Source organism: Triplophysa dalaica, chromosome 12 (assembly GCF_015846415.1).
Source record: "Triplophysa dalaica isolate WHDGS20190420 chromosome 12, ASM1584641v1, whole genome shotgun sequence".
Taxonomy (NCBI): Eukaryota; Metazoa; Chordata; class Actinopteri; order Cypriniformes; family Nemacheilidae; genus Triplophysa; species Triplophysa dalaica.
Window position 1 is genome coordinate 7,241,158 of NC_079553.1, and position 23,143 is coordinate 7,264,300.

Below are 23,143 nucleotides of genomic sequence, written 5' to 3' on the forward strand. Positions count from 1 at the left end.
TAGGAAAATACATTGTATATGAGGGGCAGCATACATGCCTTCCTTATAGACACTCTCCATTTAATTTCCATAGATAAAAAAAACATCTGAATACATTTATGTACCTCGAAACAAAAATCTTTATGTGCACTGAACCTGTGCAATATTCTATGAGTTCCAATACTAGGAAAACATGACTGCATTCTGTATCAAGGTGTGGGCTGAAATGCATGTGAATGCATGCGTGAACCCCTGAAGTGTCTGTGTAAACAGGTACTCACTCATAAATGTGATAAAAACGCTAATGTTCATGAGCTTGTTCAAGCTGTAAATTGTGGTATTAATATTGATCTGTCTGATTGTAAATACAAGCTTTTTACATTCCTGCATGCACTGTTTGACTGAATGTAAGCCAATTACATTAGATGCTCATCCGCCACAGTTGCAGATAAAGATTACGCTGAATCTACACTATTAAAAAAATTAAGGAAAATATCTGTTTTACAAAAAGAAAACAAAATTGGCTTTAAACGAAGCAATACTTTTTTATAAAAAAACACTGTAAATTAAAATGAAGAAATCATAACACCTTTTCACACAATTTCTTCCAGGACATATTTCACCAGTAATCCCTTTCTGCCTCTTTGCTAAACCTTTGCTACATTTCAAGGTGGCAAATAAAGTGGTGAAGCGTGTTGCTATGGGAACTCATTCCCTGGCAACCCTTGGCAGCCGGGCAACGTGCCAAGCGGTTACTAGGGCAGAGCTGTCAATCACATCAGAGAGGTTAGCGTGTGTGCCAGGCATGTTGGTGGGACTGAGCTCTGCTGGTGGGAAAACAGAGATACACACGTTGGTCTGGTCAGCCTCAAAATACGAAGGTCAGCCAGTGTTGTATGCGCACAATACGATGCCAAGGATATTTACGAAAAAGCATGAAAATCTGAATGTTCAAAAATATTCAAAAGGGTAACCTAACGTCCTATAAGGAAGGTTAAAAACACTTTTGTATGATGAATGTTAGCGTACAAGGAGTCCTCGAAACAGGATTGTGTATGAAGTACATATACACCTCTGCTGCTGTACTTCTGTATTAAGGCATTGGAAGGGCAAGTCGAATGGATTTTTTTATAACCAACTGGCTGACAATACATTTAAAATGTGAACCATAATTCACAGGTTGTTAAGGGGAAGGGCCATTATTATTATAAAGAGTATTTGACGTCTTTAAAACACATAAAACTCCTATGCTGGACGTTATCTTGAACAATAAGCAGAGAAACATTCAGCTATCACAGAAGCATTACTATAAAAACTGTGTCATGTTAGCATAACAAAAAACTATTTATGGCAGCCATAAAATAAATAGAGAAGAGTTAGTAAACATTTCTGGATTTGTAGATGACTTGTTGGCATTGGCATTGCAAGTACAGAAGACAATAGAGCAGAAAAAGAAAAGCAGGGTTACCTGATCACTGACCAGCTGGCTTGCCTATGTTGTGTGTCCTTTGAGAGAAGTAAACACCTGTAGTCCCTAAGGAGGACCAGACGAGATCCCAGGTGATGTATCTGTGTCTCAGCTTCTGAAAAGACAAAAGAATACTGTATAAACTTACGCACTTAAAATACAATTTTAAGACACATTTAACATCGGTTGCATTGCTTTGCGATTGTTTATTGAAGTTTGGCTTTGTGTTACATTCTGCCGAGTTCTCCTAATGCACAGCCTTACCCAGATAGTTGTGACATCATGCCAAGAACACACAGAAGTGTTTAAATATAAACAAACTCCATTCCCAGATTTCTAGTATGGTATTCATATTTGATGTCTGTTAAGACAGGATTCAGCGTTCATTTGCACGAGTAAACTTAACCCTTCTGCCTGACAGCAATTTCATATTAAACAGGTCGTACGCAGGTCACTGCTGATGACAGAACTAAAACCAACATGAAAGGAAGCTTCAAAAATCTAAGTTATAGCAGTTTAAAAAAATGTTACGGTTAGAGGGGGAAAAGCAGCCCGATTTCAAAGTCTGGAGCAAAATGTATCAGACACCATTAAACAGTGCGACATAAATTCCCATGAGCTGTTATTCTGTTCCACATACTTTGAGTCCTGGGGTGAGAACAGAGCCCACGCTAATCTTATCAGTACTGACGAGGACCCACAGCGAGTCACAACAATCTTTAGATTCACGCAGCGGTTATGAGCAGAGAGGATTAATTTCAAAGGCTTGACAGGCTTTGGTTCGCTGGAATCAAGTGTAAATAGGACATACGCTTGACCATCTTTTGACTTGCCATGATAGCCAAAGCCGTTCATCTTTAAGGCATATTTTTATGATTATGCTAATACGTTTATTAATATCTTTAGAGATCAGTAGGTAAAATGCAAGGGAAGCACTGTGTAAAAAAGTCCATACATCTTTTCTGAGTATTGATTGGGTAATACATAAGAGATAATGTATATTCACAAGGTTATGGACTACAGTTCTGGACTCAACGTCTGCATCATAATCAAGCAGTGTTTAAAGTAAAGGCCATTTGACCGTATTGTCCTGCTAGTGCTAGTTAATAAATAAAAACTAGATTTTCATATAGAATCGATTTGAATTTAAATGATTTTATTAGATGATTTATTGATAAATAAAACAAGTACGCAGGTTTGACATAAGTGGTCGGTTATAGATCTCTGCTCTGGACATTAATTAGAAATATTTGTTGAGAAATTATAAAACTGACCACTCAAAAAAAAACCTAAATACAATCGGCAGAAGTAAAAAGCTAAGATGAGGCTATTAACAGACTGAACTGCAGTCGGTCGATATCAACGTCATGACCTGGGTAAGTCTTTGTTTACATGTTGCATTATTTGTGAGATGTGTATGCGTGATGACGTCTAAAAGCGTCTCAATGTCTAACGCCAAAGGATGTCGTCGCTTTTAGCAAATTGTTAGCAACCCCCGTTTAAAGGACACGATAAAGCTTTAAAAATCACGAGTGGGTTACAATTGGTGTGTGTTATGTCATAGAATAAAACGAGAAAATATTTAGCGGTTTTGTTAACGACAGGTCTTATTACAGGCATACAACAATCAAAAACACATTTAAAAAAAAGGACTCAGACTTTGAGGCTGTGGTACCAGAAGTGCTAAAATGCTAACTTGCTTCAAGGGCTTTGCATACAAAAATACATGATCTCTGCACAGCTTTAAAATAACATAACTTAAAACTGAAACTGTGTAAGGAACAATAACAATTCAGTTTCATATGCAATCACGTAACACAGTTAACACAATTAAAGGGTTTTCATTTGTAAAGCCTATTTGTAACTGACTATTCTGCAAATCAAATAATCCTTATTAATTTTCGTCTTTTCATTAAACATTCTCCCGAAAACGTTTCCAGCGCTGCTAGCTGTTCTTATAATGAGCCTAAGCCTCTTTCACCCAAGGGACCTTACAGATCCTGTCATTTATTCGGAGGCAGAGCTATACCATGGATGCATTCATCTGTGTCTTTGTTGCTTTGTATGTGCCTGTGTCAACCCATAACTGCGCCGGTACCCCTGCACACAACGGATTCATAGAGGAACCTTTTGTACCTAATTTTTAGAGAGGAAATGCCGCCCCATGTTTCCCCTTTTCAGTTGGCCCCTCATGGGTAATGCCTGATTGACCAAAGCACCTCTTAAAGGGGTCAAAGGGCAGACAAAACAGTCTGGTGTCATGGCAACCTGACTCTCAGCAACAAGAATGATAGGGGAGGCAAAGAGGGCTTTGAATAGGCTGTCCATCAAATTATTGTCAAATCTCTTCGCTGGTTTTTGAATATCTAAGAATGCAGGTACACAAACACCTACACACTGACTTTACATCAAATTCATAACAACAATCATACTTAAATCAATCCAAATTTTAGAGAACAATAATCTGTTTGTTCCACAATCCTGACAGTTCACAGCTTTAACTGCAGTGCATGCGGCTGTATCTCCAGCTTTAAATATGACCTGTGTTTGCAAAAAGCTCCTTTAACTCCCACAACTGACTCTATCACTTAATTAAATCATTTTTTCCTCGCATACTTGACAAACCGTAATATGATATACAGTTTCCCATTTCCTGAATGTCAATGTGTTACGCTGAATATTTCTTTCTAATTTTCATTTTTCCGCCGTTATATAGTAATGTAGTTTTGTGTCGCACTGCCAATGGCCAACAACACATGCTCACAAACAGAGTTTGCCAAGTAGGTTTCCATTGCCTAACGCTTACCCCCAAACCTATTTATGCATGTATACGGTAGGCAAGTGTTTTCTCCCCGGATGGATTTTGGCACAGTACTGGGTGAGTTCACAGTTCTTTGTGTCCGTTGCATAAATGGAAGGCAAATGCATTCAGATCAATACCATGCAATGAGAGGGGCCCAGAGTGTGTGTGAGAGGAGGGGGACCGGTGGAACTGGACAATGGAGCAACTGATTAATCATTCCAGTGCTGTTATTGACTTTCTGTTAAAGGGGTGAGTCAGACCCTAATTTATATGTGTGTGGGGTCCCGGTAAACCCTACAGTGTGGGGACAAAGATAGTTATACCAGCATACCGTTTGACCCTGTGAGGATATTTTCGTTCCCCATGAGAAAAAAAAGGTTATATATAAAACTAAATTATGTTTATCTGAAAATGTAAAACATGTAAAAAGTTTTCTGTGATGGTTAGCTTTAGGGCTAGGGGATAGGATATACCTACAATTTGTATAAAACACATTACGTCTACGGGCTGTGCAATTAATCATAATTTAATTGTCTATTTTAATTTAGACTTCTAACAATTATTTTCACTTTATTTTTGTAGTACTTATTCGAATGCATGCATTCATACTTTTTTGAATATATTTTTTTATTTGGTATTAAGTTGAAACCAGTGTTAAATTGAAATTAAAAATGGATATATTTATTGACTTTGTTCCATGAGTCAATCAGGTATCTTGATCTCAGCATCGGGAAAAATTATTGTAATGTAACTTTTGTCATAATTGAGCAGCCCCTATAAAACATGGAGCCCAAACATGTGTTTAGGTTATAAAGCTACAAGGTTTTTTTTCTTGTAAGACAAACACAGTAGATATTGGGGGACCGTCAACTTAAATACTAGCTCTAGAGTCATTGTGAAAAACTTTTACCATCAGCAATATAAATGTTTTCCTTTGTTTTAGGTGATTTTAAGTATTAATATACTTTCATACAGGATGAAAAACTTCCCTGTGCTCGCAAAACCTGATAATGGGATGGGGGGCATCCACTGGGGGTTAAATACAGACACATCACAGCCAAACAGACACAACACAGGAGGCAGTTTGAAAAGATTTTGGGGGGAAGGGAAGTGTCGCATTTCCCTAGCGTTGACATCTGACCTTCCGACTGTGACCTTCTACATTGTCTGAGAGGGCAGACGGGGCACAGCTGAGCACAAATCTCCACTGACTCACCGGCGGAAGAGGCTTTGTGATCGCACGTGTGTCCAACTATTCAGTGACTCCCTTGTCATTTAGTCTTAACACTTGTTCTCTGTTATTCAGCACCCTTCCACAATAATTATTCACAGTCACCTTGTTAACTTTGCAAAACCATTGAAATCCACCTGCAGAAACTATATTGTAAATCCAAAACTGAAAAATCCAACTTTTAGCTTTTTAGTTTTTTATCTTTTAGCGTTGGATAACCTTTTTTCATATTAGCTGCAGGCAAATCACAGCCATTATGATAAAATACCATAACATACCCGTTGCGTTATAATTTATATAAATGTTTGTCAAATGTCCTCATCACAAGCTATAACTTCAGCACTAGCGGCAGATTATTTGAAAAGTACCATTAAACTTCGCCTTGAACTTGAACAATGCGCAAATGCACTCGGGCCATTTCCTGACCACTCCAAACGTCCTGATGAAGGAAACCATGGTTACGCCTTTCATCTCAAATAGTGGCTCCTCCACACCCCATGCACCCAAAAGCCACAGCTGCTTTTCAGCCAACCATTTCGTCACTTTTGTAGCCATTGAGACAGTCAACAATTCAGCAGTTTTCACGCCCCTCACGCATTCCACCATAAAGAAGAATGCCCTCTAATGTTCCATGACTGTTACTGAAAGGCTACAAGAAGCCACAACTCAAAGCACACGCTTCTTATAAACCCTATGGGTGTCTATTCCTGATATCCGAGTCTGATGTCTTTGAGCATGGATGATTGACTGCGGTACTTTGCTGAGAGACGCTGAGCAGAGACTGTGACATCAACGCTACGGTCTGCAAGACATGTCTGAGAGTTCTAGCATATGAATGCTCCGCTTCCCCTTAACCAAGTCTTTACCTCCATAGTATCTTTCAGACCGCTCAGAACTGAGAGACTGAAATGTTGACAGCAAAAAGTTAACCGCTTAGTGAGCCTGTGGGGAGAGAGAGAAAGGATGTTTCATTGGAGTAAAAGTGGAAAGAGTAATATAAAGGGTTATCAACCTTATAAGGGTGTTTTCACATATAGTTCGTTTTAAAAGAACCAGATCCCAGTTCACTTAAAGTGAATCAGAAAGGGAACTAGCCAAAAATGACCTCAGTCCTTTTGGTGTTCACAGTATAGTGGACTCAAAAGAGAACCTTGTTCCTATTTTGGTCCTCGTGAGCACTAAAGTGATCTCATTTTTTGTTTACACCACAACTTCATAAGAACTTACTCTGACTTCAGTTTTCTACAGCAGTGAATTATATTACAATCAAGATATAATGATTCGAACTGATTGTTGATTACTGAAAAACGTGTTGGTTCATATTACATAAGCTAATTACATTACATAGGTACGGCAAGCCTCCAGGTACACATGTCCAAACTAAACACAAAGCGAACTGAGACTTCACTGCTTTCACGTGTCACGTAGCAATCGAACTACAAGTGGACCCACAAACTAACCGTACTAAGACCACCTCCAGAGGAGGTTCGCTTTTGGGGACTTTGAGGGGGGTTCTGAGATCCCTTAGACTGTTCACATATACATGGTGAAGTGCATTTGGAGGGCTCAAACGAAGGTGTGAAAACACCCTAAGATGTCAATCATAAGTGCTAGAAAGGTGCTCGGGTTCACTGGACTTTATTCAAAGAATGACTTAAAAAATCTTTGCTGTTTGGCACAGATCACTACTCTGACAAGAAACCTGGAACACCTGGAAAGAGCTAATCTACCAATAATGACGTGGTTATATTGCTGTCAGAACTGAGATGATAGCATGGACTGTACAACACTAGATTACTAGGCTATAAGGTCAAAATTCTTAACGTATGAAGACAGAACAAATCTGAATCATTTAAATGGGTCCTAGAATAATCTTCTCATAATAAAGATCTATTTTTATCAAAAGTAGTTGTATGATTTGAAAAATAATCCAAAATCTAAATATAACCATGTGTCACTCATTCAGATTAGAAAATTTGCTTCAAATCTGCCATGCCCCTCTTTTCTCTGATTGCCAGACACGCATGAAGACATCAAGTTTTGGGGACAGAGACAGAGTGTGACACAAATACACAATATGCTGAAAGCGAACAGAAAAATTCAGACAACACACTCATACACACACACACACACACACACAAAAGAGCAAGATAACAGAGCCCGGACAGTGCAGGATTAGAGGATAAAATAGCAGAGACAGGCAGGAGATGCAGACGCAAACATTGAAACAGGCACAGATGGGAAAGCGAACGGAAGAAAAGGTATCTCCACGAGAAAGACAGGGATACGACACAAAAAGGAGTGAAGACACTGGAACAAAGGTATAATTGAAAACAGGGTCCACCCTGAAGCTGGAGGCCATATGTTAAACTGAATTTTCAAAGTTAAACAGAATATCGCCTTGCTTTGGGTGGCGAATGTATACATAATACCCCAGTTTGTATATCAGTGTGCTGTGAATCTGTGCTACCTGAGTGTGGGTCAGCGGGTGTACCACGTGTGCATGGCATATGTTGTGGAATCTAGGGCTCTATTTTCCTTGCAAAGTGTATCTTTTATGACAAAATACCATGTCCCAGTTTACCATCCATTGGTCAGTGTTTTGAGTTTGTATGAGCGATGGCTATAAACATATATAATAATTTAATTGTCCTTTAGTATTTTAAATTGACACGTAGCACACACTTATCCAAAACAACCTATGAGATTACATTTATTTACGTATGAGTTCCCTGGGAATTGAATTTACGACAGGTGACTGAAACAGGTTGTGTTTCTAGAGATAAGAACCCCAACTTATATTTATATTTTAAAGCAATATAAATCATAGACAAACAATGGCGCCAGACGGCAAGGGTGAACAAATGCTTCATTTATATACTTTACACAACACATACAGCCTCTCCTTTCACCCAACAGGGTAAACGAAGAAATGTTTGGAGAATTTTACATCGGACAAATTTAGGTTGAAAATGAGACAAGAGGAAAGAAGTGTATGTAGAGAATGTGCGAAAATGAGAGAGGATATTGCCAGCGAGGGAGTTTGCTGAGGCAAGCAGCAAAGCTGTGACCTACTAATGCAGAACTGAGGAATTCTCATTGCTGACCCGAAACACATTCCTCCGGACTGCAGATATTAACCCCCACACCACCATTGTACGATATGCATGCCAACATAAATGATCACAAGCACTGTACACACACAAACCTGCTTGCCAACACATGAATACTCTTCCGACCAGTGCTGTAAAAGCACATTCAAACCAGTACAACCACATGTGCAGTTACAGTATGCACAGATCATGGCAACATATTGGCAACCATATTCATTATTCTTACATGGTCACATATTACACTTCCATGACTCAAATAAACCAGAACATTGGAAATCTACAGTGTTTTTTTAAGCTTTCTGCAAACCAATACAAGCCCGGTACTACCGGGTATATTTAAGATCCTGTACCATGTTTTCAAACATTCCACTGGATGCCCTAGATTTTCCTAAAGAATCAGAGGAGAAAATGTAAATGTATAAATTCCACAGATTTGGTCTAGGGTGCACGTCAGCACTCTAGTTTAACACACAGCACTACAACAATCAATGTTAATTGCCCCCATACTGTCAGCACGTCTACACAGGTGCAAAGTATCACCATCACCCCAGCTTTACAGAAAACACTACGTTTCAATAAAAGCATTAATTATATTCAAATTCTTAAACATACAAACAGACTGAATGCTTTAAATAGACCGATTTGGTTATCTACACTATTCTTTAGCATTTCAATAATGTAAAAAGTCAATAAGAATGAATACATTTAATAGATTTTTCTATAACAAGCAGTTTTCTATACCATTACAAAGCTTATATTTGTGCCCTACTGAATGAAGGCATATGCACACTAACAAAACAAATTTAGCTTAATTATTGAAAGTGGACTGTAATTTGACATAAGAGTTATTGAGGCGGTGAGGCAAGCCGATCCCATATATATTATCCCGACAGTATTTCAAACAGTTTTTTCTGAAACTATTCACATAGAGAGCCCATAGAAATCATCTTTTTCTTTGTGATACCAAGTGAATTCACTCTTACAAGGTAACATATGAATGGCTCAAGGTTGATTCATTTTACAAAACATGTATACTGACCATTTACCCTTTACCACAGCTTAAATGAAGTACGTGCTGAATGCGTTTTGTTTTCCTTTTTCAAGAGCTTTTTGAGAAATTCTGAGAGATAGGCCAACACTAATGTCAAACCTATTGATTACTTAGACAATTCAATGAGGGCTCAAGCAATATGAGACACTTGAGCATATGGAGAGTCAATAGACCTTATAATGTGTTATACCGGTGATACCGGTTTCAAGCCTTCTTTAAATCACTCATAAACATTCATTGGTTTTCCTCCAAGTGTTGTTGTTCATAAATGTAGGTACTTTCTGTCCAATTGTAATATTAGCTGGGTGCTAAAATACACAATAGGTATATACAAAATATTTCATGTAGATTATTAGATAATGTATAAATAATGTATCGTATAAAAAGCATAAAATACAAATACAATAGGCTGAAGCTAAAAACAAGTATTATTTAAATGATTTGTCACATTTTGTAAATTTTGTGGTGTCTTCTTTTTTGGGCAATGAATCACTCAAAACATGAGTGTAGGATGGTGGAGAGAGAGAGTTTGTAAACCATTATGGTTACGAAAGCAAATTTTAAACTAAATTATTTACACTATTATCCTACGAGTATAGTTAGCTCAAAATCATTCAATAGCATGGCTACTGTTAATACTAAGTGACCTAATTTAAACAAAAAGCATATTTAGGACGGCAATCACACTAGAACACCGACTAAAACAGAATTTAAAAGATTACATAATTTGGTACTTCAATGAAGCACTGCTTCCAGATAATAGCACTGCTGTTAGGCTTAAAATACACAATAGATGTTCGCTATATTAAGAGCTTCAAAACAGCAGCCCATCAAAAGGCAGACAAACACTAACACAACTGGGGCATCAATTCCTTTGTGATTTCCTTAACACAGAGCACAAAAGCACGAGTGAAACAGAGATGGTCAAATATCATTGCCACGTTGTTGTGTTACACACAATAAGATTACACCAGAACAGACCCCTCCGACCCCAAGATACTCTTTCCCCCCTTTCTGCGAACGAACCTGTTAACTGCACTGTACATAATTGATAGTCCTTGCCAAGTAACATTTTATAAAGTGAGGTGATCTCATGCGCAGTTCACTCAGTATGCTTCGTCACATTCCAAAGGGATGACTGCAAAATAGATGGAAGTGTAAATAGATGCTACTGATGATTTTCAACTCAGGACTTTATAAAGCTTTGAGGCAGTAAAAATGACAGATTGGTAATAACATGGTACATTGTGAAAAGTCCATGAAAAGCTAACTGTGCTTCTTGAAAAGAGACTATTTTAAGAAACATAACTGCAAATGGCTACTAGAAGTGAAGCTAAAATTGATCAATTTCTCATTAAAGAAACCCCAGCGTTTACACTTAGAGCAAGCATTGTTTCAGGGATTTTTGACAGCTAGACTACCGTTAAGGTTTTATACAGAGGCAGGATAGCAACCTAAGGTTTAAGACAGTAGCAGATTGCTGTGAAAAACATGTCTGCAGTAAGATTAAAGCCAGAGAAAAACTGTAAATTTAATTAGAGATAATCCAAAACATATTACAAAATGGAAATTAGCTTAAAGACTCAAGTGTGAGTAAAAATAGTTTTGAGTTTTGGGAAAATATACACAATAAAAGTATAAGGGAATTGAGAAACTGTTCGCTAATTGTAAATTTGTATTATGTGGTTTGAGAAACACAATTGATAGGAAACCTTTTTCCAAAGGCACAGACACAGAAAGACACACAGCAGTATAAGGGGCGATGGGAAGCGCGTGCTATGGAAGAGAAGAGGGGACAGCCCAATAAAGAAACATTTCAAAATGGTTCAAATGTAACAAACTGAAAAATCCAGAAATTATTAAGTACAGAGAACACACTAAAAGTGCATCAATGCAGTGAAAATTACATTGAATTAAACGATAAGGACTAAACCTTTCATACACCAGACCTGTCTGGGCCCCATTTTGCCATTTGAAGTCACAAATTTTTCATGCACAGCAAATCACTGAAATATGAAACAGCAATACACTGCTAATATGAATGCATGTTGGATAAAAACATTTCTTTTACATAGAAAAACTAGAGGATGCAGAAGAAAATCTGATGAAGGAAAGATAAAAAGCAAGTACTTAAAAGTCCAGAAATGGATGGGAAACAGTCATGAGTTATAAAACAGACAGAATAAAACAGACAGAAAAGATATTCTGACATAATTATTCAAAGAGAAAAATATAAATCATGAAAAATTAGCGCAGAATGGAGAGTACTATGGATAGAAAAAGCACAAACATAATACGAAGTAAACAGATAAATACCAGCAAGTCTTCATGTGGTACGGTGGCTTCCTTTTCCCCGATTTTGCCCACTTCCATCTCAGCCATCCCTCGTTTCTTCTCTCACGGTTTCCTCTCCTACTTTACTCTTCTCGCTCTCGTATTTCACGTTTATGTCAGTCCACTCTCCTCAGTCCTTCTCTCTTCTTCCCCCCTCCTTCCTTCTCTCTCCCTCTCTCTCCCTCATTGCTTCTCACGGACAGCTCTCCTCTCTCTTCTGCTTCCTTCCTTTCTTTACGGATAAGTGTAGAGAAAAGGGGAGGGGGAGGGAAACCTGCGAAAAGGGAGCGACTCGTGTGTTACAAGTAGAAAGGGGCCTCTCAATGAGAAACAGGCTATCCCAGTGTGTAAAACACAGCTGAAAGGGAGAGAGAGAGACGGAGAACAGCACTGAGCCGGTTTCTCCACACGTCAGGGGAAATACATGAGGGTCTTAAAGAAGTGCAATGGGAACGTGCTTAAATATGACCTTAGAAAAGACACAATCGAAAGGATAAAGAAATGTTTAATAGCATGCGCATGTGTGTGAGCGAGTGGAGGACAGGAATAGAGGACAGACTGAGGTAGTCAGATAGAAAGAGAGAGGGAAAAGGGGGAGTGGCTTCAGACAAAAAATATTAGTGGGAGGGAAAGAGGAGGAGTTTTGCAGTGAAGCGAAAACAGATTTAAGTTTTGAAATGAATGTGCTATTAATAATTTTTTTCCTCGTCTCTTACTTTCAGTCCTTTCTCTTGGCCAGGACAGGTCACTTAGTTATCTTTCACTTGAACTTGAAACCTCCTCAATGGTCCGCAACCTCCTGCAGGAGAGTGAAAACTGAGTCTGGGGGACAGAAAGGGAAAGAGAACATTGATATGCAGAGCAGCGAGGTGCACGATTCGTTTTTGAACGTTCTGTATTGTCATGGTACATTTATATCCTGAACAAAGCAATAAGTAGTGTATTTGTAAGGGATGATGCAGCAAAGTGATCTTAAAGTCAAACCCTGAACCTTACAGCAAATTATGACACTTACTAATCTGAGAAAAATAATGTCATTATTTGACCAGTTCTAAGCTTCAGTTCAAATACACCATCATAACACATCAAACAATCGGTTAAGTAAAAGATGAACATGGGCATGTTATGAACAACAGTCAAAATAGAAACCATTTGTATTCATCAAGCAGACGCTTGCATCCAAATCAATTTACTGTATGAGAAGTTACGTTAAATGCGTAGTACAGAAATACAGATTTGGTCATTGTACAAACAAATACGTAGTTATGTAATGTATTTTACACATCTACAGTAAGCTATACGAAGTGCTCACCTGAGTTCAAATTTTTAAGTATGATGTACTAAATACATGACTTTTTTCATGACCTAAAGCAATAAAGACTAAAAATAATAATTTTCGCTTTTACCCCTGTTCAACGATTACTGGTAGTAGTCATCTATCTTTCGTGCGTAGGCTACCATCAATCATGAAGTAAACACGAGAGGTGAAGAAGTGTCGCCGGAGTCACACCGGTACACCTTTAATGTAATTTAGCTAAGAGATCACTGAAAATTAGTCACTCAGCATTTCAAGTTTATTTATTTGTTGGACAGAAGGAAAGGTACCGAACACAACATGATGTATGTGTGTCGGCGAAATATGACATCAAACTACCTCCTCGAGTCGAAAGCGTTTCGAATCCGATTTGCCGACCTTTAAGGCGGGCATTACGTGTGGACAGGACAATCAGCCAATCATAGCGCGCTAAACCCAACGCCTTCTTCACGTGACTAGAGGTGCATTTTATTTAGAAGTGATCATCCCAAATTGATCCGAAGGCCCTCAAAAATGTCGCCATGAAATCAAATATAAAAAGTGTCCAAAATATTGTTGACGGACTTTTAATTAGGTGACTGACTATTGTCCCATGTTGAGAGGTGAAGATGTCATCAGGGCTCAATCTCAGTAACTATAAATAGATAAATTACCAATTTTTATTATTGTATGGTGTTCCTCTAGCTCAACTGTTGGCACTGCGAAGGTCATGCATGGGTTCAATTCCCAAGGCACACATTCAAAGGTAAAATGTTTATGGTGAATAGGCCAAACTGGCTTAAGTCATTTACTAAATCAGGCCTAAGTCAGTTTGAATACATGTCAAAGTACCAAATCATGCATGAATGCAAAATTAGTTTCCATCACCTGAGATTAGTTCACGACATTTCATGATTCAGAGTAAAGTTTCTATATCACTGTATTTTTGTCATAACTGTTGGTTAAACAAGCACAATACTTAATGATCAAGCCATAATTTAAGCATACATTAGAGCAAGTGTCAAGCAAAATGCACAGAAATGATTGGAAAATGTCAGGTTAGAGGTAGTTGCTATTGTTTTCATATAACTTTTGTTGGACTACACTAAGCAATATATGTTTTGTATGTTACCATTGCATTTTTTGCTGTTTCATAAAGTGTTTTGTGTTCTGTACACATACAGTTTGTAAATGTTTTTAAAAGAATCAGATTATAACATCAGCATCCCCTCAAATTTACATCAGAAACAATTACGTGTTCATTATAATAAACTACTGTTTTCAGAAAACCGTTTATTAGAGCCCAGTACATCTATACATACTGTACACAGTAAACATGAACACTAATGTAAAGTTTGATCAAAACAGGTTTACACTATATTGCTGACATTGATCAACCTTCAACAATAATCTCAGTCCCAGTCTCACCGTATTGATTGATGACACCAAAAGTAACAAGGACAGATCACATCACATCATACATAATCTCCACCTAACCAAAGACGCAGATCTTCGTGCACACTGCAAACAAAAACAAATATTGATCTGTTTCAGAATTGGTATGAGCTGAGAAAGAGTAAAGGGGGGGGGGGGGGAGAAAAGACAGGCAAGATAACAAAGGTCAAAACAGAAGAGTGCTGCAATCTCTTTCACCTTCATTAGAGAACCAAACTGGCCCGCATACCTAACATCATTACCAGAGTGGGAGAACAATCCCATTAGGAACACTTCACTCCTAATGCAGACAAACTGTTCTTCCGCCCAAGGACAATCTTTACCTGGGGGTGTGAGGGGGTACAATGGGAATGAGTGTGTGTCTCTGTAAAGAGGTAAGCGTGCATGAGAGGATGGCTTGCTTATAGCGCTGATCTTGAAAGGCCATCGCTATCGATTGCATTAAGCTTGCGAGAAGCCCAGAAAATCGATATATTTTTAAAGGCGAAGCGACTAAAACAAGGCATTTTGGAATGTGAGCTTCACCGACATAAAGTGGATTCTAAAGTGATAATTATTTAAGAAATAATGCATAATCGAATTAAAGCTCATTAATATTATTTAAATAAGGCCGTTATCAGCATTATCAACTATTCAAATTCCAATTTCTTTTTAATTCAATTTTTGTTTAATTTCTGAACTGATTTTCACCTACTGCTGTAGGTTAGTGACAATAAAGAGATTTGATTTTGGTTTGATTATAAATATTTGAGAAAGTCAAATATTTTTGAAATGCTTTAAAGTGATTGTTCACCCAAAAATAAACACTCTGTCATCATTTACTCACTCTCTTCTCATTTCAAACGTGTATGACTGTCTTTCTTCTAAATACAAAAGAAGATATTTTGAAGATAGTTGCCAACCAAACAGCGATGGCCCCATTCACTTTTATTGTATGGACACAAAACCAGTGCAAGTCAACGGGTACCGTCGCAGTTCAATTAACAACATTTTTCAAAATATCTTCTTCTGTGTTCTGGAAGAAAGTAAGTCATACAGGGTTGAAAGGACATGGGTTGAAATGACAAGGAGTAAATGTCAACATAATGTTCATTTTTGGGTGAAGTATCACTTTAAATGGACTTGTATAAATCCTGAAACATGTGAACACAATTTACTTTTATGTATTGCAAATCAAAGAGATTATATTCTGTGTGAATTACTTAGATACAAGGTGAGAAATGCCTTTAGAACATTGCATTTAAATACATTACAGTGTTGAAGTCCCACTGATGCTAGGCTCATGCAGGATGGACTCTTATAACACCAAAATCACAAGGGCTTGGGCAGGTCGAAGGAATACATCACCCCTATAAGATTAAATTCAAGTGGTGGGCCAAATCATCCATGGCTCTTAAACCAAATTAATTGCTTGTATATACGCATCCCCAAAAAGAAAATCCAATCAGTCTACCAGCCCAGGACCGGAACTACCCACTGACAAGGAACCTTGAGCCAAGAATGCATACAGGCAGCCGACAAAACAATAGGAGGGGGAAACTGGGAGATTTTCACTGTTTTTCCGTTTTTCCTAGTTCCTATTTACTGAACATATGCAGATTGATTACTCCTTTAAAACATGCGTGTTGGTATTGGTAGTGGCCTTCTGACCCCCTTTCTCTCTCTCTCTCTCTCTCTCTCTCTCTCTCTCATATATTAATGCATTAATGTATATTAATGATCTAACTTACTGCAACAATGAAGGGATATACCAATAATAGAAACGCACAGATCTCATCATAGGCTACTGTACTGTAAAAATCATACATTCAGGTCGCTTACAATGTAAGCAAGGTAATCCAACACGAAGGTAGATGAACATGCTCTTACGTCAGATTCTTTCACAGACAGAGTAAAAGCACCAGATTTCAGAAATAAAATGGAGAAAGGAGATCTGTTGTGCCATCTGCTGCACGTAAAGAGAAATTCAGCCTACATCAACCCATGCCTCATTTAATTCACTTTCAAGCCACCACTGCACTGTTTTATAGTTAAAGGGAAATATGCCACAGTTATTAAAAGAAAGACACATTCCATATGTCTTTAAATTCTCTTTATTAAATCTACTAAGTGTTTATGAGCTCCTAATCAGGATACATTTTATTGATAAATATTTCATTGTAATTCAAATATATTTGTAAAGGGCTTTTAGCAGTTATTGTGGTAAAGCACCTTAACAGAATATACATTTGAGGAGCATAGAAATAAAAAAGAAGTTTTGAAAATGTTTCAAATACATGGTATTGTTTTCATTGTGTTCATCAATAAATACCAAGACCAATTTGCTTTGTACATTGACTCTTACTTCCTAATACTTTACCCATGCCCAAATTTGGCTAATGAGTAAGACGGCGTCATAACTGTCTCTAGAATGGAGCGCTGACTGTACGGACGAGGAAGTGAGTCATTATTTTATAATTTTTTAATTAATTCAGAGACAACAATAATGAAATACAACTTTGCATACACTACATTAAATATACCAAAAATGCATTCAAAGTCATTTGAACATATAGAAGAAAGATAAAGAAAAATAAAATAAAAAAGGAAGTGAGTCATTCGCTTATCGTTGACGGGAAAGTGACGTATTTGTGGGTTGACCGAACTCAACGCGAATGAAGAAACGTGGAACAGTTTGTTTAAGTGTGTACAAGGAAGCAACGTGCTTATTCAGGGTTACTTACTTACCTTTTTGGACCAAACAGTTTTGAGGAAGAGGGCTCAACGACAAAATTTTCTGAAATTAAGGATTTGTCATATTTGGGAGAAAATCTTTCGGTAAGGAATTCCATTAAATAAGTCATAAATAGAACTTGTATTTTTCTTCCATTTTCTCTCAAAGTTTGAGTGATTAGGTTTTAAAAAAAGGTAAAATAGTGAAAATATCCGCAGTTCACTTGCGTGTAAAGAATGTACAAACAAACTTTTTAGGGCTAAAGTGATAAAATAGTTATATTTACATTAGTGTAAAATTGTATTGTTCATGAACAAAGACGCAGAGTTCATTAAATTTGAAATGTTACATTAGCTTGGGAAAATTTGTCTGAAATACACACAATGAATATTGTGTGATGATGATGGGGTTTCTTCCTGGGAATTTCCCATTGCTCCCATTTAAGTATGAAAGCAACGCGTGATAACAAACGGCATCTTATTGACAATTAAACATTCAAAGTGAATCCAAACATGATTCGGTGCGAACTTTTCGATCGATGTGTTTTTATTTACCTGTAGCTCGCTTGAGCCAATTAGAATATTTTGATGTGGTGTGCGTCTAGCACGTGAATCGTTTCTCTCTTTCAAGTCGTCAATACTTTACAGTCTGGACAGCAGAAAGTTTTAATAGACATAGGAAAGAACTGAATTTTCAGATTTGTAATAAGGTAATAATGAAAATTATTATTTGCCAGCCGTGGGCTTAAAACGAAAACGAGATGAGATCTTACTGTTACATTCTACGTTGATGTGTGAACGTGTGAGTGAGAACTCTTTTAGTGCAGAGCAGCTGTTTTGCAACCAACTGAAACCATCCACATGCATCAAGCATTCTGCTTTGTTTACAGTTTCCAGGTGCTGTCACTCACCAAGTACCTTTTGACATTTAAATAAAAAAAAAAATACATATGAGCTATAATAATATATGAGACGTGTGCTATATTCGAGACTTATACCACGGGCTGTCGAATGCTTCAATCTGATTGGTTGACAAACGTTCTTTGGGCATGCATTAACTTTTGGTAAATGCACACCTATGAAGGCGTTCATGGTCTGATCACATTACATTGCGATATCGCTTAACCAAGTTTAACAACAGAAAGGAGTGTAGCCTACAGGCCCTCACCTCACACAGCACCCTGCTCTTGATAGTTTGTAATGTCAAACTTTAATGTTAATGAAAACGCGTGCACAGTTTCGCTTCAATAAACAAAGCATTTAAAAAACAATCTAGAAATACATATACTGAAATCGAATGAATAACATAACTAAATAGAAAACCGAAAATCACACACCCACCCACCACGTGGCGCAAGCTTTCGAGACGCGTCCGTTTGCTGTGACGGACGCTTGAAATAAGATGCGTAAGAAAGTAGTTCCACCATCAACAGGATTTAAAAGATGATATACATTGAAATTAAACATTTGAACAATGTGGTGTGGTAACCATGGTATAAGCGGAATAATTGATTCCGCTCGATTCAATTATTCGAGAGTTAATGGACCCCCGAGATGTAACGGCCACGACGCGAATTGAACGGCCCCTCGTCAATTATTCCTTAGGTAAACTTCTTGAATGACTTCTTATTGTGTCACTTAAATAATCACCCTGACAAAGGTATGACTGTACTGTCAATGTGTTGCTTAAAGGTTGCATCATATTGAATGCCTTAAGTAGCTATTAGCAAAACTAGAACAGTTGACAGTTGTCATCTTGTTTTTGTTTTAATGAGGTTAACTTAAAAACTAGGCATTTACAAGCATAACACGCATTCAACAATACACAAAGAAGGTCTGCATGGTTGTATTTGCTCAAAATGTAACAATGTCATTGAAATGTTTTCTCAAGAGAATCACAAGCACAGATTGTACACAAGGACATTTAGTTTTTGCAAGTGTAACTACAGCTTGTGGTGTAATGTAATATGACCATATTTGGGTATATCTGCCAGGATTATATCACTCTAACATTTTTTTAATAAATTTGCATGTTTCACCCTCCACTACAGGTCATGGAGTCCAAAGGCTTTTTGGGATGCAACATTCATTTTGTTATATTATGTTCTGAAATGTTCTGGAACTCTTTTTGCTTATTTGTATTTTATTTGCCTTTAATGCAAATTATGGTGTGGTGTTATATCAATTTAACTATTCTTTGCTGGAGCTGAAAAATCACATAGTGTTAAAAGGATGTCAGAAGATGCTAAAGGAAATTATGTTGCTTTTATAAAAATGCCTTAAAAGAATACATTACTGGTGTGCATCTTGAGACAAAAAAGTCACTGATATATTTAAGGTATTTCTGGGCAAGTTATATTCAGTTAAGACATGTCATGCATTTATTTTAGTCTAGGACTAGATTTAAGCCTTGTCAGTGAAACCGGGCCTATATGTTCCAACTTTGGGTGGATATTAAAACCTATTTTCTATGTAGTGGAGAAAATGAGGAGAGAAGTAAAAGCTGGAGTGAACTTTCTCAAAGGCTTGGCAGTGGAACGGGGAGGTGTGGAACAAATCAAAGCCAAACTGTTTGCTGCTAAACTACAAAAGCTTCTGCTTGAAAAGTTCAAAGGCCATTGGTATCCAGACAACCCCAGCAGAGGACAAGCATTCAGGTAACCAAAGAGAAAAGTGAAAACAGGTTACTGTTTCCTTAAAAAAATCTTAAAAACATAACATGTGTATGACATCCCAAGCTATATAAAGCTATCTTTATTGTTTAAGTGAGTAAATGCTTTAATATGTTGTCCATGATTTATATCTACATTTATACATTGGGCAGATGCTTTTATCTAAAGCGACTTTATTACATTCTGTCAATACATTAATCAGTTTGTGTGTTTCCTTGGATCGAACCCATGACCTTTTGCAATACTAGTTATAATTTCACCCTGCACTTCCTCTCTGTAATTCCTCAGATGTATCAGAATAAATGAAGGCGTTCCCTGCGATGAGACAGTTTTAGAAGCATGCACAGAGAGCGGCTTAGAACCGTGTGGTTTGGGCTTTCCTCGTCAGATCACGATATGGATCGATCCACTGGAAGTGTGTGCACGGTAAGTTATTTTGTGTGTGTGTACAAAAACACCAAATTAAAAACGCAAACTCAAACATAATGAAAACATCTGTGAGCATATAAGCATGCCTTTAAAAATATTGTCAAGGACATTTATTTTCCCACAATTTCTTTATTCTACATATATATGTTAAAACATCTTGTAAAACATCCAAATCATTTTTATAAAAAATTCTTTGTAAGGTAGAAAACACAACTATCTTTATTATGACAATATTTGTGTTACTGTAGCGATGTTTGACAAATTAAAGAAGAGCTGTTCTGATCTGCCAAACTTTGTGTTGTTTTTGTGAATGATTGTTCTGGATGATTTCTGTGAAATGAGAGAAGAACAGCACTTATCTCTAAAAGTTTGTTGTAATAATCAATCATGTTTCTGTGCAGCTCTGGTGAGAACTGTAGATATTTTACAGTGGCTCAGTTTTCAAAAGAAGAGGAGGATGATGAGGAAACAGAGATTCAGTTGAGTCAGGATGACACTTTTAGCCTGGTGGATTCTGTGAATCTGGATACCTCTGATTATCATTCAGCGAGCTCTTCTGACTGCGGGTCGGCCGTCTCCAGTGACACTGAAGGGGAGATGAAGGAGGAAGAGACAAAGGAAGTGGTAGAGAATATGATCAAGAACGCAGCTCCTTCAACTAGATTCATGGCGAGGGAGCCAAAAGGCCCACGCACGTTTTCTCAAGCACAGGTAAATACATTTCTTCAACATTACTTTACCAGGGTACTTCTACATTGAGTTTATTTGAGTAGATTTATCTGTCTGTATTACAGTATAAGCAAGTCCAAAAAAAATGGGTTTTTATAAAACACAATAGCAGAGTTTTTTTTTTTTTGGCATGCTGTAATGACTTGGTCTTTAGAATGAGGTATTTTAAACGTTTTGTTATGTCTGTTATCAACAGATCCCTGCCCCACAATACTTTTATCTCCATGCACCAATGTGGCCCCAGAACAAGAAAAAGAGAGGCATGTTCTTCAGAACCGTATGCACCCCAGCACCGTCTCCTTTGTTTGCTTACTATGTCTTTCCCAAACACACTCCTCAGTTCATTGTGCCTCACGCTACCCTGCAAAGATGGGGAGGGATAAAAGGATAAAACAACTCAAAACCAGTTAGAGGACTATTTTTTGCATATAGCTTATTAATTGCTTCTAGCTTTTTAAAATCCATTTTATAAACCAATGACACTGTCAAGCGGGCCAGCTTTTTATAATGTTTCACTGAAATGAACTTTAATGAAATGTAACCAATTACCTTTTTCACTTGCACTCATTATTAATGTTTGCTTTGGGCTGTTGCTTAAAGAAACACAAAATCACTTAACCAAAGAAGACCTTAAAACGGTTTTGTGCAAATCGCTAGCTTTATGATGACTTAATCAAATAGTGTACAGGGATATTCCCTAACTACTGTGCCAAGCTTGAAATGCTGCATACTTGGAATTGTGTTCAATGAGAAGTAACACATTTTTCACTAGTTTCATGTAGAGAATGTTATAGAATTTTCTTTTTATTTATAGTTTGAGTGGTATTTTATGAAAACAAAGTATTGAAATGGTTATCGTAAATATAAAATTCCTTGGTGTTAAAACATTCACAAATATTAAATAGCCTTACCAGCAGTTCATCTCAGGTTTAAGAAACTATCAATTCCTCAATATCTCTGAAAATCCCAAGTAACCGATCCCTTTCATACAGAAATGAATTTAATATTCTGAAGCCATAAAGTGCTGTGTACAAATGAATACTCAGAAATAATGTGAAATCACATTTTAGAAAGGATTGCATTAATATTAAGTGTTATTTAAGAATACTTGATTGACCACACAATGGTGCTAAAGTGCTTTGTAGCTCTGTTCTATTGTAATTGTGTTGTAACTTATTTTAAAATCCACTAGGTGGTAGTATAAATCACCTAAAGTAATACTTCATTTTAAAAATGCTGTTTTTAAATGGACTTTCTTTTGGCCGTTCGTTTCGTTTGTTTTATATTCAACTACATGTAAAGTGTACACTGTTCTTAACCCACATAATTATTTAAAACAATAATATGTTTATTTATTTAGTCTTTACACAATCATGGCTAATCCTTTTTTTTACTTTTCAGCTATGGAATGTCATTTTTTTTCTTATTTTCCTTAAACCTTAAATGCATATTTATAATTGCTTTTTTATTTTATTTAATGTTTGAATTGTTTGTGATTATGTAATCACTGTTGATATTGCCTTTTCTGTAGCAAAATACTTACTTAAAATCTGTCCATGATTATATTTGTGACAAATATACTTTATTACTAAATGGCTTTTTATTGCTGCCTTTTCATTGCTTTTTGTTAACCTTACATATGTTACATAATGTGTCGAATTCTACTATTCATAGTGATTCTTTCCATTTCATACTTAATCACACTAAACTACATATAAGAAATTATATCCTACTGTATAAGGTGGATCTTTTAACAAACCTTAGATTTTATGGCTCAGTAAGTAAACGCTTACTGGGATGTTTAAGAACAGTTTGGTTGTTGTAGGCTAAGTGCTACAGGATGCACAACGGAATGATCCACATCCTAGGCGCG

At 37.0% G+C, this 23,143-nt stretch overlaps 1 protein-coding gene and 1 long non-coding RNA gene across 2 annotated transcripts; one reads left to right on the forward strand and one right to left on the reverse strand.

Moving 5' to 3' along the window:
• Positions 1-680: 680 nt before the first annotated feature.
• On the reverse strand, positions 681-12,802 carry LOC130433607 (uncharacterized). Its single transcript, XR_008908612.1, has 4 exons — positions 12,696-12,802; positions 11,962-12,253; positions 1,448-1,562; positions 681-803 (listed from the first exon to the last, which is right to left on the reverse strand). It is a non-coding gene; the product is annotated as an uncharacterized LOC130433607 (long non-coding RNA).
• Positions 12,803-17,373: 4,571 nt separating this feature from the next.
• On the forward strand, positions 17,374-22,863 carry si:dkey-79d12.5 (maternal B9.15 protein). The gene is made up of 5 exons (XM_056762450.1): positions 17,374-17,545; positions 19,917-20,097; positions 20,401-20,538; positions 20,943-21,252; positions 21,467-22,863. The coding sequence occupies exons 2-5, from the start codon at positions 19,925-19,927 to the stop codon at positions 21,659-21,661; spliced, it is 816 nt and encodes a 271-aa protein (XP_056618428.1). The 5' UTR covers positions 17,374-17,545; positions 19,917-19,924; the 3' UTR covers positions 21,662-22,863.
• Positions 22,864-23,143: the final 280 nt, after the last annotated feature.

Bases quoted from the DNA above. Each gene is read 5' to 3' on its own strand.
- si:dkey-79d12.5 (XM_056762450.1), top strand. From the start codon at position 19,925: ATGAGGAGAGAAGTAAAAGCTGGAGTGAACTTTCTCAAAGGCTTGGCA. The intron at 20,098-20,400 runs GTAACCAAAGAG...GTAATTCCTCAG, and splicing joins AGCAGAGGACAAGCATTCAG to ATGTATCAGAATAAATGAAG. The intron at 20,539-20,942 runs GTAAGTTATTTT...GTTTCTGTGCAG, and splicing joins CCACTGGAAGTGTGTGCACG to CTCTGGTGAGAACTGTAGAT.